This window comes from Pseudopipra pipra, chromosome 1 (genome assembly GCF_036250125.1).
Source record: "Pseudopipra pipra isolate bDixPip1 chromosome 1, bDixPip1.hap1, whole genome shotgun sequence".
Taxonomy (NCBI): Eukaryota; Metazoa; Chordata; class Aves; order Passeriformes; family Pipridae; genus Pseudopipra; species Pseudopipra pipra.
The window spans coordinates 75,191,153-75,201,811 of record NC_087549.1 but is presented as its reverse complement, the minus strand read 5'-3'; the positions used below and the strand labels follow the sequence as shown (position 1 = coordinate 75,201,811).

General features: G+C 46.9%; 1 protein-coding gene across 1 annotated transcript; it reads left to right on the top strand.

The window, feature by feature from the left end:
• The first annotated feature begins 259 nt into the window (after positions 1 to 259).
• LOC135418429 (cell surface glycoprotein 1-like) lies at positions 260 to 2,160 on the top strand. Its single transcript, XM_064663856.1, has 3 exons — positions 260 to 395; positions 552 to 623; positions 1,093 to 2,160. Exons 1-3 carry the CDS (start codon positions 296 to 298, stop codon positions 2,133 to 2,135), a joined length of 1,215 nt encoding a protein of 404 aa, XP_064519926.1. The 5' UTR covers positions 260 to 295; the 3' UTR covers positions 2,136 to 2,160.
• Positions 2,161 to 10,659: the final 8,499 nt, after the last annotated feature.

Genomic DNA, 10,659 nt, shown 5'->3' with positions numbered 1-10,659 from the left:
GATCCTTGTGGGTCCCTTCCAGCTCAGGATATTCTGTGATTCTAACTCTTTGGTTAACCCTTTGTCTCCCCATGAAGAGCTGGCAAAGCTGTTGGGGGTGGGGCAGAACAAGGGAAGCTGCCTCTATGACATTGTTGCTGCCTCTATGACATTGTTGCTACCTCTCTGACATTGTTGCTGCCTCTCTGACATGACAATGGGAGCCCCAACATTCCGTCCCTGGAGACGCTCCAAGAGGAGCATCCAGACCTGGGTCCCGTCAACAGACCGGAGCGGCCGCCGAAGCTGACTGAGCATGGCCCTGTCAGCTCTGTGGCAGCGTTGTGTGAGCTGGAGCTCAGCCATAGCCCAGCTCCTGCAGCCATTGGTCTCTCGCGGAACCTCCTGCCCCACAGGTGAGGACAGACCCTGAGCCCGAAAGCCCCAGGACGCACGGCGGGGACAGTTACAGCCCTTGCTCCCCTGCCCCTTCCTCTCCTCCTCCTCAGTCCTCTGAGCGCCCGACACCCCCCGACTGGCATGTGACCTCCAGCGTTTGCTCTTTCTCGCAGGATCAGCCAACCTCGGCCAACAGCCTGGGCAGAAGCAGCAGCCCTTGCCAGCTCCCTCTGCCCCAGCAGCAGGTATGGCAGTCCCATCTGCCTTGGCCCCTCGGCATTCCCTGCCCCCCAGCCCCTCCAGCCTCCAGGCCTGCCCTGGCTCCTCCAGCCCTGCCGGCACCTCCAGCAGCCACAGCACCCCTGTCCCCCTGCCAGCTGGGGCACCTTGGCTCAGCATGGCACGGCAAGCAGCCCTGGCATTGCCTGGGCCACCTCTGTTCAGGCAAGATGGTTTAGAGGATCTTGGGGCCGTCGCTGCCATTTTGCCGTCCCCTGTGCAACCCCATGGCTGTGGCACAGCAGCTCACCCCGCAGGGATGGTCCCTCACGCAAGCTCCCACTCAGTCTGTGTTCCGGGCCGGCTCAGCGGGTGCCCCAGGAGACTCTCCCAGCCCCGAGCCTCCCCCCCAGTCTGTCTTCTCCCCTGTGCACTTGTGCCAATGGCTCCGGGCAGTGACTGCTCCAACCCCCACCCGTATCTTCTGCTCGGCAGGGACACGGACTCAGCTGCCTCCACCAGCCCCCTTGGCAAGCAGCCATGGCATTGCTCCTCCATCAGGCAATGCCTTGGGGGGGGCCCGGGGCCGCAGGAAGCCCCTGGCCCCAGTCCCACCAGTGCGGGACACGCAGCACGGCTCAGCCAACCCCTCAGGGACGCTCCTGGGCAGTGGCAGCCCTCCAGACACCAGCGTCCCCATGGATGTGGACACCACCCCAGGTCTTGACATCAGTCTGGCCAGCGACGTCAGCATGGATGAGGACAGCCCGTCAGGCCGTGACCTCTCCTTGGCCAGCGACGTCAGCATGGATGAGGACAGCCCGTCAGGCCGTGACCTCTCCTTGGCCAGCGATGTCACCATGGACGAGGACAGCCCGTCAGGCCGTGACCTCTCGCTGGCCACTGACGACCCCATGGATGGTGGCTCCCGCCCAGGCAGTGATCACGTTGCGAGCTGTGACATCTCGCTGAGCAGCGATGTCCCCATGGATGAGGACACCTTCCCGAGGGGTGACATCTCCCTGCCCAGTCACAGCACTGCCAGCCACCCAGGCCCACTCCACGGCCAAGCCATCGGGGCCCCTGGGGTGACTCCAGCCAGCGAGCCTGTGCTGCGTGGCAAGGTCCTGCTGGAAGGGACTCGGAGCCACTTGGATTGCTCCCAGGGAGCCGTGGGCACCAGCCAGGATGGTCGCAGCAGCGTCCCCATGCCCACGGACCATGCTGGCACCAGTGGCACCAGCCCCCAGCCCAAGAACGCCTCGCTCTGCCCGCCCAAGAAGATGCCGCCCACTCACCGCAGTGTCCCCAAGCCTTCCAGAGCCGTCCTGAGCACGGGACACTGCAAGGCGGGCGGCACCAAGCCTCAGGACCCTCAGCAGGGTGCGGGCACGAACCTGCCACCGCCTCAGAGCAGCATGTCACCAAGCAACATCGCTCTGAAAAGACGGGGCACGAAGAGGAAGAGGGGCTCTGAGCCAAACACTGGGAGCAAGTGCAAGGCTCCCGCAGCCCGGGCTGGGGCAGAAAGTTGTTGAGGGACAGATCGTTTGGGGATCTGTCCCAGGGGGAGGGACAGATCGTTTGGGGATCTGTCCCAGGGGGAGGGACAGATCGTTTGGGGATCTGTCCCAGGGGGAGGGACAGATCGTTTGGGGATCTGTCCCAGGGGGAGGGATAGATCGTTTGGGGATCTATCCCAGTCTGAGGGAGGGAGGGTGTTGATGTAGATATTGATGACCGTTTTCTTGTGGTTATCAATTAAAAGATTTTATTGCATAAGCTGTCTGTGTCTGCATGGAATGGGGAGGGAGTGCAGGGCGGCAGCGGGAAATGGTCCCAAGCAGATCCGCCAAGGCTGAAAGGGCTCCAAGGGCACCCAAAGGGCACTCCAGGCCTGAGTCAGTGCCGGAGGTGCAGGCATTCATGGAAGGTCCCCTTCCCCTGGGGAAGCAGCCCTTTGGTGTGGGAGCCAGGACAGAGGGGTCCGTGCAGGACTCACGCACACGGCCCCACACCGAAAACAGCCCTCAGCACAGCCTGGGCACCGTCCTCCCACTCTGGGGCTTTAGAAGGCTGCTCCCGCTGCTCCCAGTGACCTCAGCATGTCCCCAGTCATCCCACTGCAGCCCCAGACAGAGCTCCCCCAGGCTGCCCCGGGGCTGCATTGGGCAGGGGCGGTAAGGGAGAGGGAAGAATGTGCTGGGAACCCTAATGCAGGGCCTCACAGAAGTGCAGGGAGACGACATCCGTAGATCTCTGGGAGGCAGCACTTGGAATGGATGGAGCTCTGTCGAGGGGTGGATGGCGAGCCACTCGGCGGTTGGTGGGTCAGGATCAAAAGGCAGGCCGGGGATGGGGACACTGCGGAGGGCACTGCGGGGACACCGCAGGCCTCCTGAACAGCAGCAGGATGGGGATGAGAGCTCCACGGGCAGCTTGAAGCTGCCTCCCAGTCACAGTCACTGGCTCCCGTGGGGCATTCAACTCCCCTGAGAGCAGCTGGAAAAGCAACACAGCCAAGCACAAAGAGTCCCGGAGGTTCCCAGAAAGCAGTGGCGACAGCTTCCCGACCCAAGGGGGTGATGCCTCTCACAAGCAATGCCGTGCTGCTCCACCTCATACTAACACACAGGAAAGGCCTTGTTGGAGATGGGAGGGTAAGGGACAGCCTTGGCTGTCGAGACCATGGGACTGTGGTCTTCTGAAATTCCAGGTATTGGGAAACACATAAATACCAGGAGACAGAGGAGCTAACTAAGAAGGATAAACTTTTATTCCAATGAAAGGGAGAGTTCACTGAACAAACCTCAGTGAGGCCTCTCAAGTCAGTGGAGGTCGCAGCCCCCTTTTATCCCCTTTGCCCGGAGCGCTGCTCCCTCCCCAGCGTTTCTCCACCGGCTGACATACGCCGGGGTTACAGGCTTCCCGACACGCCTGCTCTCTGTCCCCCATTATGTCCCTCGGAGGGGGCTGGGAAGGTCACTGGTGCTTTTCAAAATGGAGGCCACAGCACACTTCAAAACGGAGGACGTGGCCACCCGAGACCTTCTCTGCTGCTGATCGGTCCCCCTGTCTCTGGGCAAAGGGCACCACTTGGTAGCCAACAATTGAACCACCAGTAACTTACTGCTTCTTACTGCGAACTGCGACTACCCTACAAACTTTGCAAGCACCCTTTCTTCTTCCTAAGAGTGGAGCTGAGGACTGGGGGAGGAGGAAGCAGGGCAGCATGGAAGATCAGAACACGCACCTGAGGAGAGCTGACTTGAGCCTCTTCAGGGATCTTCTTCCTTCGTGTCTGATGTCCTTTTTTCCCCTCACTCGCTGCTCTAACCCCACAACCTGATTTGCTGCACACCCTGTCTCCTAAAGCACCGCCCAGCTAGTCTTTCTTGATGGGCCGAGCTCCTTGTTTCCCTTTGCCCTTCTCCGAATGCCAGGGAATGGGAAACACCCTCATTTTTGTGGTTGGGCTCTTGCTGCCCAGCCTCACTTTCTGCAACAGTTTCACAGTTTTCAATCTGGTCCTGTCCCTGTTTCTTTCAATGCCCAGGTTTTCTCCAAAACAGCCAACTGACACACATGCAATCACTATGCCCAGAACTGCCAGGAGAACTCCACCACTTCAGCGGCTCAAGTGGGCAGAAGCTGTCTTGGATGTGGCCTTGCCCGCTTTGAACCTCAAGATTCCACGTGAGGAGCCAGATGCTGAGCACTCCCCAAGAACCCCCTTTCCTAGACCAAATCTCCAACCGCAGCAGATGGCAGCACACACCTAAAGCGCCTTTGACCGGGACCTGACAGAACCCCCTTCTTGTTGTCCACGCTCTTGTCTTCCCATGGAATGGAGAGCAGAAAAGGACTCTCCAGTGTAAGGCCAGAACAGCCAGGTTTACGGCAGAGGCAGAGAAACTGCCCTATCCCTGCCTCCAGGATGGTGAGCCTGCTCCAGGATCCTTCCATCGGGCAGTTTGGGGTGCATTGTATGGTTTTGTATCAATGTAGATGGCTTCCAGCGATGTTAACTTCCAGTGGTGAGAAGTCATGAGATTATGACCTTCTGCAACAAGAGTTTGACTTTGAATGGCCAAGGTTTTTATTCCCCTCCTGCTTTCTGCAGGTGCCCCCTGTTTTTCGAGACTCCTAGACTCCTAGAAGAGTTTGTGTCGGAAGGGGCCTTAAAGCTCATCTAGACGAGGTTGCTCCAAGCCCCGCCCGAGCCGGCCTCGAACACTTCCAGGGACGGGGCAGCCACGGCTTCTCTGGACGACCTGTGCCAGGTCCTCACCACGCTCACAGAGAAGAATTTTTTTCCAGAATCCCATCTAATCGTGCCCTCTGCCAGTGTGAAGCCGTTCCACCTTGTTCTGTCACTGCAGTCCCTCGTAAACAGTCTCTCCTATCCAAGCCTTCTTGGTCCTCCCTGTTGTGTTGCAAAATTTGCAAGTTGATGCTGTGCCAGGGCTGTGCCAGCAGCCAAGGGCTGACCCGTGTGCAGGACCTTGCACTTTTTGGAAATGGGAAGGTAAGGGACAGCCTTGGCTGTCGAGACCGTGGGACTGTGTTCTTCTCAAATTCCAGGTGTTGGGAAACATATAAATACCTGGAGACAGTGGAGCTGTCTAAGAATGGTAAACTTTTATTCCAATGAAAGGGAGAGTTCAATGAACAAACCTCAGTGAGGCCTCTCAACTCAAATGTATTGAGATCTGTCTATGGGTTGACGACAAGTTGACATGTAATGAACCACTGTGCCTAGAACTGCCAGAAGAACTCCATAATTTAGATTTATGAAGTGCCAATCTCTGACCTCTATGGTGTAAAGTTCAGTTAATCACATAAATGTAGTTTTGCAATAAAATATATCTCACACTTTTAGACCACTGCAATTTTAGAAATGCTGCTTAAACACTGAGACTTTTATTAAGATTTGTGTCTAAATGCTCAGCTAGTCCACATATAGTCACCAGGCAAAAGTATATGAAAGCTGATGTTTCATCTGAACAGTTTTCTTCTTTCACTGATAACTGGTAATCTCACATGCATAAAAGAAAAATTATAGACATATATTTATAAGTATTTTGGACATAATAGGCTTTCTTGTCTCCACAGATTGAGCACTCAGAACGTGAAAGTTAAAATTATAATCCTAAGGCCTTTTTTAAGTGCACCCCCTGCTCTATTTGGAAATAATTATTTTGATTATTTTGCCTTTGGCAAAAAAATAAAAGTGACTGAACTTCCTGTGTAAATGCAGAATTAAGTTCTGAATGACTGAAGTGCCTAAGCCATGACAACAGACTGATGAGGAATCAAAGTAGCAGTGACTGCTTTGGCACCAGAGCGAACAGCTTGAGCGATGTATGAGACAAGAGGCATGTTCATTGTAATGAGAGTGGTAAAAAAAGCACACCCAAGAAGGTATTAGCTGATTTCTTTCACTAATAGAATTCTGTATTCTGTATTGTTTTGTGGTCATATTCAGCTCATGCAATCCTTGGCATCTTGGTAATGTTTATGATGCAAAGAACTACATAGTGTTTGTTTTAGTGGCTTCTTCTATATCACTGAAATTAAGTTTGGTTATCCTAAATTTGTTATACTGCAAGTTTAGAGCAGCACAACTCTCTCTGTGTAGATGTTTTTAAGCATGTAGACACCTGTGCATTTTCTAACATTTTAGTCTATTCTAGAAAGACAGTAAATTCTGTTAGAGGAACCTAAAAATTCCTGACCAGCAGCTCTCAAGAGACCCACTTACATGACAGTTGGTAGCAGTATGTGTTCTACCATTTTTTATGCAGGAGTAATGATCATGACCTCATGGAGCCATTTTTTTAGGGAAGTAGAGTGTGATCTTATTCATCACTCTTATCACAGGTAGTCAGCCCTTAGGTTCAGTTGTTTAATTTCTATTTAAAAGAGCAGGTTGATTTTAATTTTTTAAATTGTTTTTGTGTCAATTGTAAGTTGAAGAATTCCTTGATATCAGATAATGCCATCTCACCTAACTGATACCTGTTTCCTGGGCAATATTAGGCCACTTCAGTGAAGCTGCGAATCTCATGTGAAATTGCCACTCTCCTAAACCAATTCAAGGATAAAGTGACATGTTTATACTATTGTAATGACAAGATTAAACTGCAAATAATTTTAAGACAATAATAAGGAGTTGCTTGTAGTTTATATTTTACATTAAAAATGTACAATGCAGTAGTCATTAACTTGAAATTACAGACACTGAGTTAGGCATATTCTGTGATTCTGTGATCCCAGTTAAAATTGTAAGGCACAGAAAGGAGAATATCGAACTCACAACTAGTGGCAAGTTGCATTCATCCCTGTGAGAAGTGTTGAGGCTGGGAGGGAAAGACTGACCATCACTTCTTTTCAATGTGCTTCTTTTTCCTTTCCTCTCTTTACATCTTTCTACATTTTTGTGTCAGTAATATTACAATGTTCTCCGAGTTGATATATGATTCAGCACTCTGCTGAATCACAGATGTGCCCATATAAAACATTTTGCTGCAAGAGGAATGAAAAGAACAGCCACTCAGATACCACCTCTCTTTTCCTGAGGCTGTTGGAGCCGAGGCTCGCTAGGTGTCAGCAAAGTAGTCCAGAAAAAAAAGCCTTTTTTTTTTTTTTTCCTGAGAATCAATAAGGAAAGTAACAGTTAAAAGTTCATGCATGTAGCAGAAATTTTAAAACATATTATGTGGTTGTTTTAGTTCATGTTAACCTTACCTAGAAAACCAGTGTTATTGTGCATTACATGCCACTAGCTCTGTTTTTATTTCATAGTCAAACTGCTTTCCACACATACAGAGTCTTTTTGTGTGTTTAGGGAATAATGACTCTGTGCTGCATTTCAGGCAGTAAATGAGAAAGACTGCAAGCTAGAAAAATGATTAGGCTGTGAACTTTTCAAAGTACCCAATCTACTCAGACATGAGGTTTGCAGTCTGTCATGAATAATTTTCTCTCCCATTTTCTGCATTACCCAGTTCTGTTGTTTCTTCTAAAGTTGTATAGAAATTCTGTCTTTTTAAAATTTATTATTTTTAATTTTTATTCTTTAATTTATATGTATTTTCTCTGGCTTTCAGCTAGCTTCTGACACAGAAGATAGCATCTGCCTTCGCACTCAAGGGAACTGTGCTTGCCAGCCATTCAGATGTCATCTTCCACTGGCACGTTTCATTCTGTCTAATGCTAGGCTCACCAGTGGATATTTATTTTATTCTTTGACAAACATTAGCTGATAGATCAGCTTCCCCCAGAACCTTGCCTTCCTTTCTCACTGCCTTTTAAACATTTTGGTTTAGTCTTAGGGTTGTTTATAAAGTCTTGCTTTGCTGCTCAAACAGTGAGGAACCAAACAGCTCAGAAAAGTCTTTTTATGATCATCACAAAGTTAGCTTTGCCTGGAGCTTCTGTAACACTAGCCATAGCTTGCACCTGAAGAACAAGCAGCTTCTACTACATGATATGCAATAAAATGTAACTGATACAATCCACACACAGGTGCATAGTTGTATACATTTCAGTATATGCACATTCATATGGATATGAAAAATACAGATTTTAAAGTTTTTAAAATGCTTGGTATATTTTGCTCTTTCAAATAGATGTACTTTATTCTTTATACTGGATGGTTGGTATCCATATAGAAACAACTGGTAAGTGACTTACGGACCTGTCTGCAGAGAGTGGAGCTTATTTCTGTATTTATTTTTGGAACTGATTCAGCCTCTAAGCAGGAAAACATAGATATTGGCTTATTGAGGAGGCTGAAAAGTTCATCCTCTGTGTCTGGTGAAATTTGTTGAGTTAGAGATGAGTAATGCTATAAGGCAAGAAGTAATGACCTCTGAGGCTTAAGAAAGATTCTCAAGAAAAATGGTTTGGCCAGATCTAATGCTATGAAGTATTAAATATGTGAAACTGATGTTTAATGTTAAGTTACTGCAAATGTTCATGACAATGCATCCTCTGAAGAACTAAAGTCTGAATTTAATTATTCTTACCTTTATATATTTCTTGGTATTTATGGCTTTAAATTTACTTTTGAAGAGACAGTTTTGAAGATAGTACTCAACAATACTACTGCAATGTTTAACTTCTGTGTTAGGGGGAACTGCCCTATTTAAAAGCTATGGATCACATAAACTATTTTGTTAGTGGACTAATGTACATAGGATAGAGAACAAATGTTGTCTTTTGCCTTTCCCATATCTGGAACATTTGTTTAGAAAGAGAAGATGCAATAATTATTTTGATGGTAATTCAGTAAAGAAGTAATGTGAGTTTTCTGTTTGCATAAGTTTATAATAATTTAAACTTTTTTTTTTTTGAACATGGAAAGAAAGCTCATTTATAAAATAAAAATAATATCCATGCTATAAATAAGCAACATAATATGAAAAAATAGTGATGTAAGTGTTAAGAATGTAAAAATTGTGTCAGAGTCATTGTCAATAATACAAGAGAGGGAATCTTTTCTGTCTTAAACTGTGAATGAATAAGTGCATGTGTAAGAACTGTAGCAATTCTTATAAATTCATGGCTTTAGGTGTGCATAGCAATGCAGGAATAACAACAAGAAAAACAATAAAAGTAATCCTGTATCATTTTTTGAGAATAGTTTTTAAATATCCTGAAAGCCACCATAACTGACTGCATGCTTGTTTGTTTTTTCTGAAGCTTGTTAAGAGGCGGTATGTTTTCATGTTATGTTAGCTTTTGATAAAATTAATTCTTTTCTCAGATTAGGCATTAGTGTATGGACACTCCCTGCTCTAAACTGAATGAATAAGATCAAGTAGCTGTATGTAGCATATTCTATTCTGAGGAGTAGATCCTGCACTGGAAGTAAATCAAGTGCACCTACTTTCAGGATCCTTCAAATTATTCTCCATGAGATTTAAATGAGGTGTGCTAGTGATAAAAATCATTACCAGTCTTGTTTGTAGATCTCTCTTGTGCTGTGTTTCTTGTGGCGTATGGTAGGGTTTTGCTGTATGAGTTAGATTTGAAATAATGTTAGCACTGGTTATTTTATAATAAAGGTGTTATTTTAAGTCTGGCATTGATGCAAGTGCCCTGAATAATAGCAGTGACAGTGCAATTACTTTAACTTTCCATAGTTAACATTGGAACACCAATTGTTCAAATGGAACACCATATGAAATAATTTCTAATACTATAAGAAATGTTCTAGGGCTTATTGTAGAAGTCTGAAATTGATTTTGCTGGCAAATGGAAAAAGGGAACAACAGATTGCAGGTATAGCATTATTTCTACCTGATGTCCATTTGGCTGTCGGTGCATTGAAACACCGTAGAGAAGGTGTGGGAGTTTCCAAGCAAGAGAACAGCTATCACTGAAATCAGGCACACCAAGCTAGAGAAGTTTCCTAAGGATGGAGCTAATAATAAGGGACCCACAGGTTTAGTTCACTGCTGCATGCATTCTGTGAAGCAGTCAGTCCTTAGTTTCAAGAATACGATGAACAGAGGGACATCCCATAAAAAATGTGTTGCTTTTCATTTTTTAAGTGACAAGCCTTTCCTCATCTCTCAGGGATTTTGTTGTTTCAAAGGTACTCTGTCTTGGGATGAGTGTATCTTTGCAGCAGGAAAGATACACCAGGCCTTGGAAAAAAGAAAGGAAAAAGCTTGCTGCAGATAAACTGGCTGCAATAAAGAGTCATAAAGCTTTGACTTTCTTTAAATAACCTTGATTTCTTTAATTTGTTTAACATCAATATTTTATGCAAAATATGTCTTAAATGCTTAATGTTCTGACTTTCTGAGCTCTTCAAATTTATTTTGCTGCTATAGCTAAACAGAATAATGGAGAATTACAACAGTAGCATAAAATCTCGGGGTTTGTGTTCTAAGTATACCTCTGCTCATAAAAGCATTTATTGAGGTGAATTAAGAGCATGGTTCAGGCCTCCGCTGCTATTTCTTTGAATTGTGTGTAAAACAGTTTTGAAGAAAAGAAAGAGTAAGAAAACCTAGATAATTAGGGCAGAACAGTCTTAACATTGCA

Coding starts and splice junctions, on each gene's coding strand:
- LOC135418429 (XM_064663856.1), top strand. CDS start 296: ATGGCCCTGTCAGCTCTGTGGCAGCGTTGTGTGAGCTGGAGCTCAGCC. Junction 396..551: donor CGGAACCTCCTGCCCCACAG/GTGAGGACAGAC, acceptor TCTTTCTCGCAG/GATCAGCCAACCTCGGCCAA. Junction 624..1,092: donor TCCCTCTGCCCCAGCAGCAG/GTATGGCAGTCC, acceptor TCTGCTCGGCAG/GGACACGGACTCAGCTGCCT.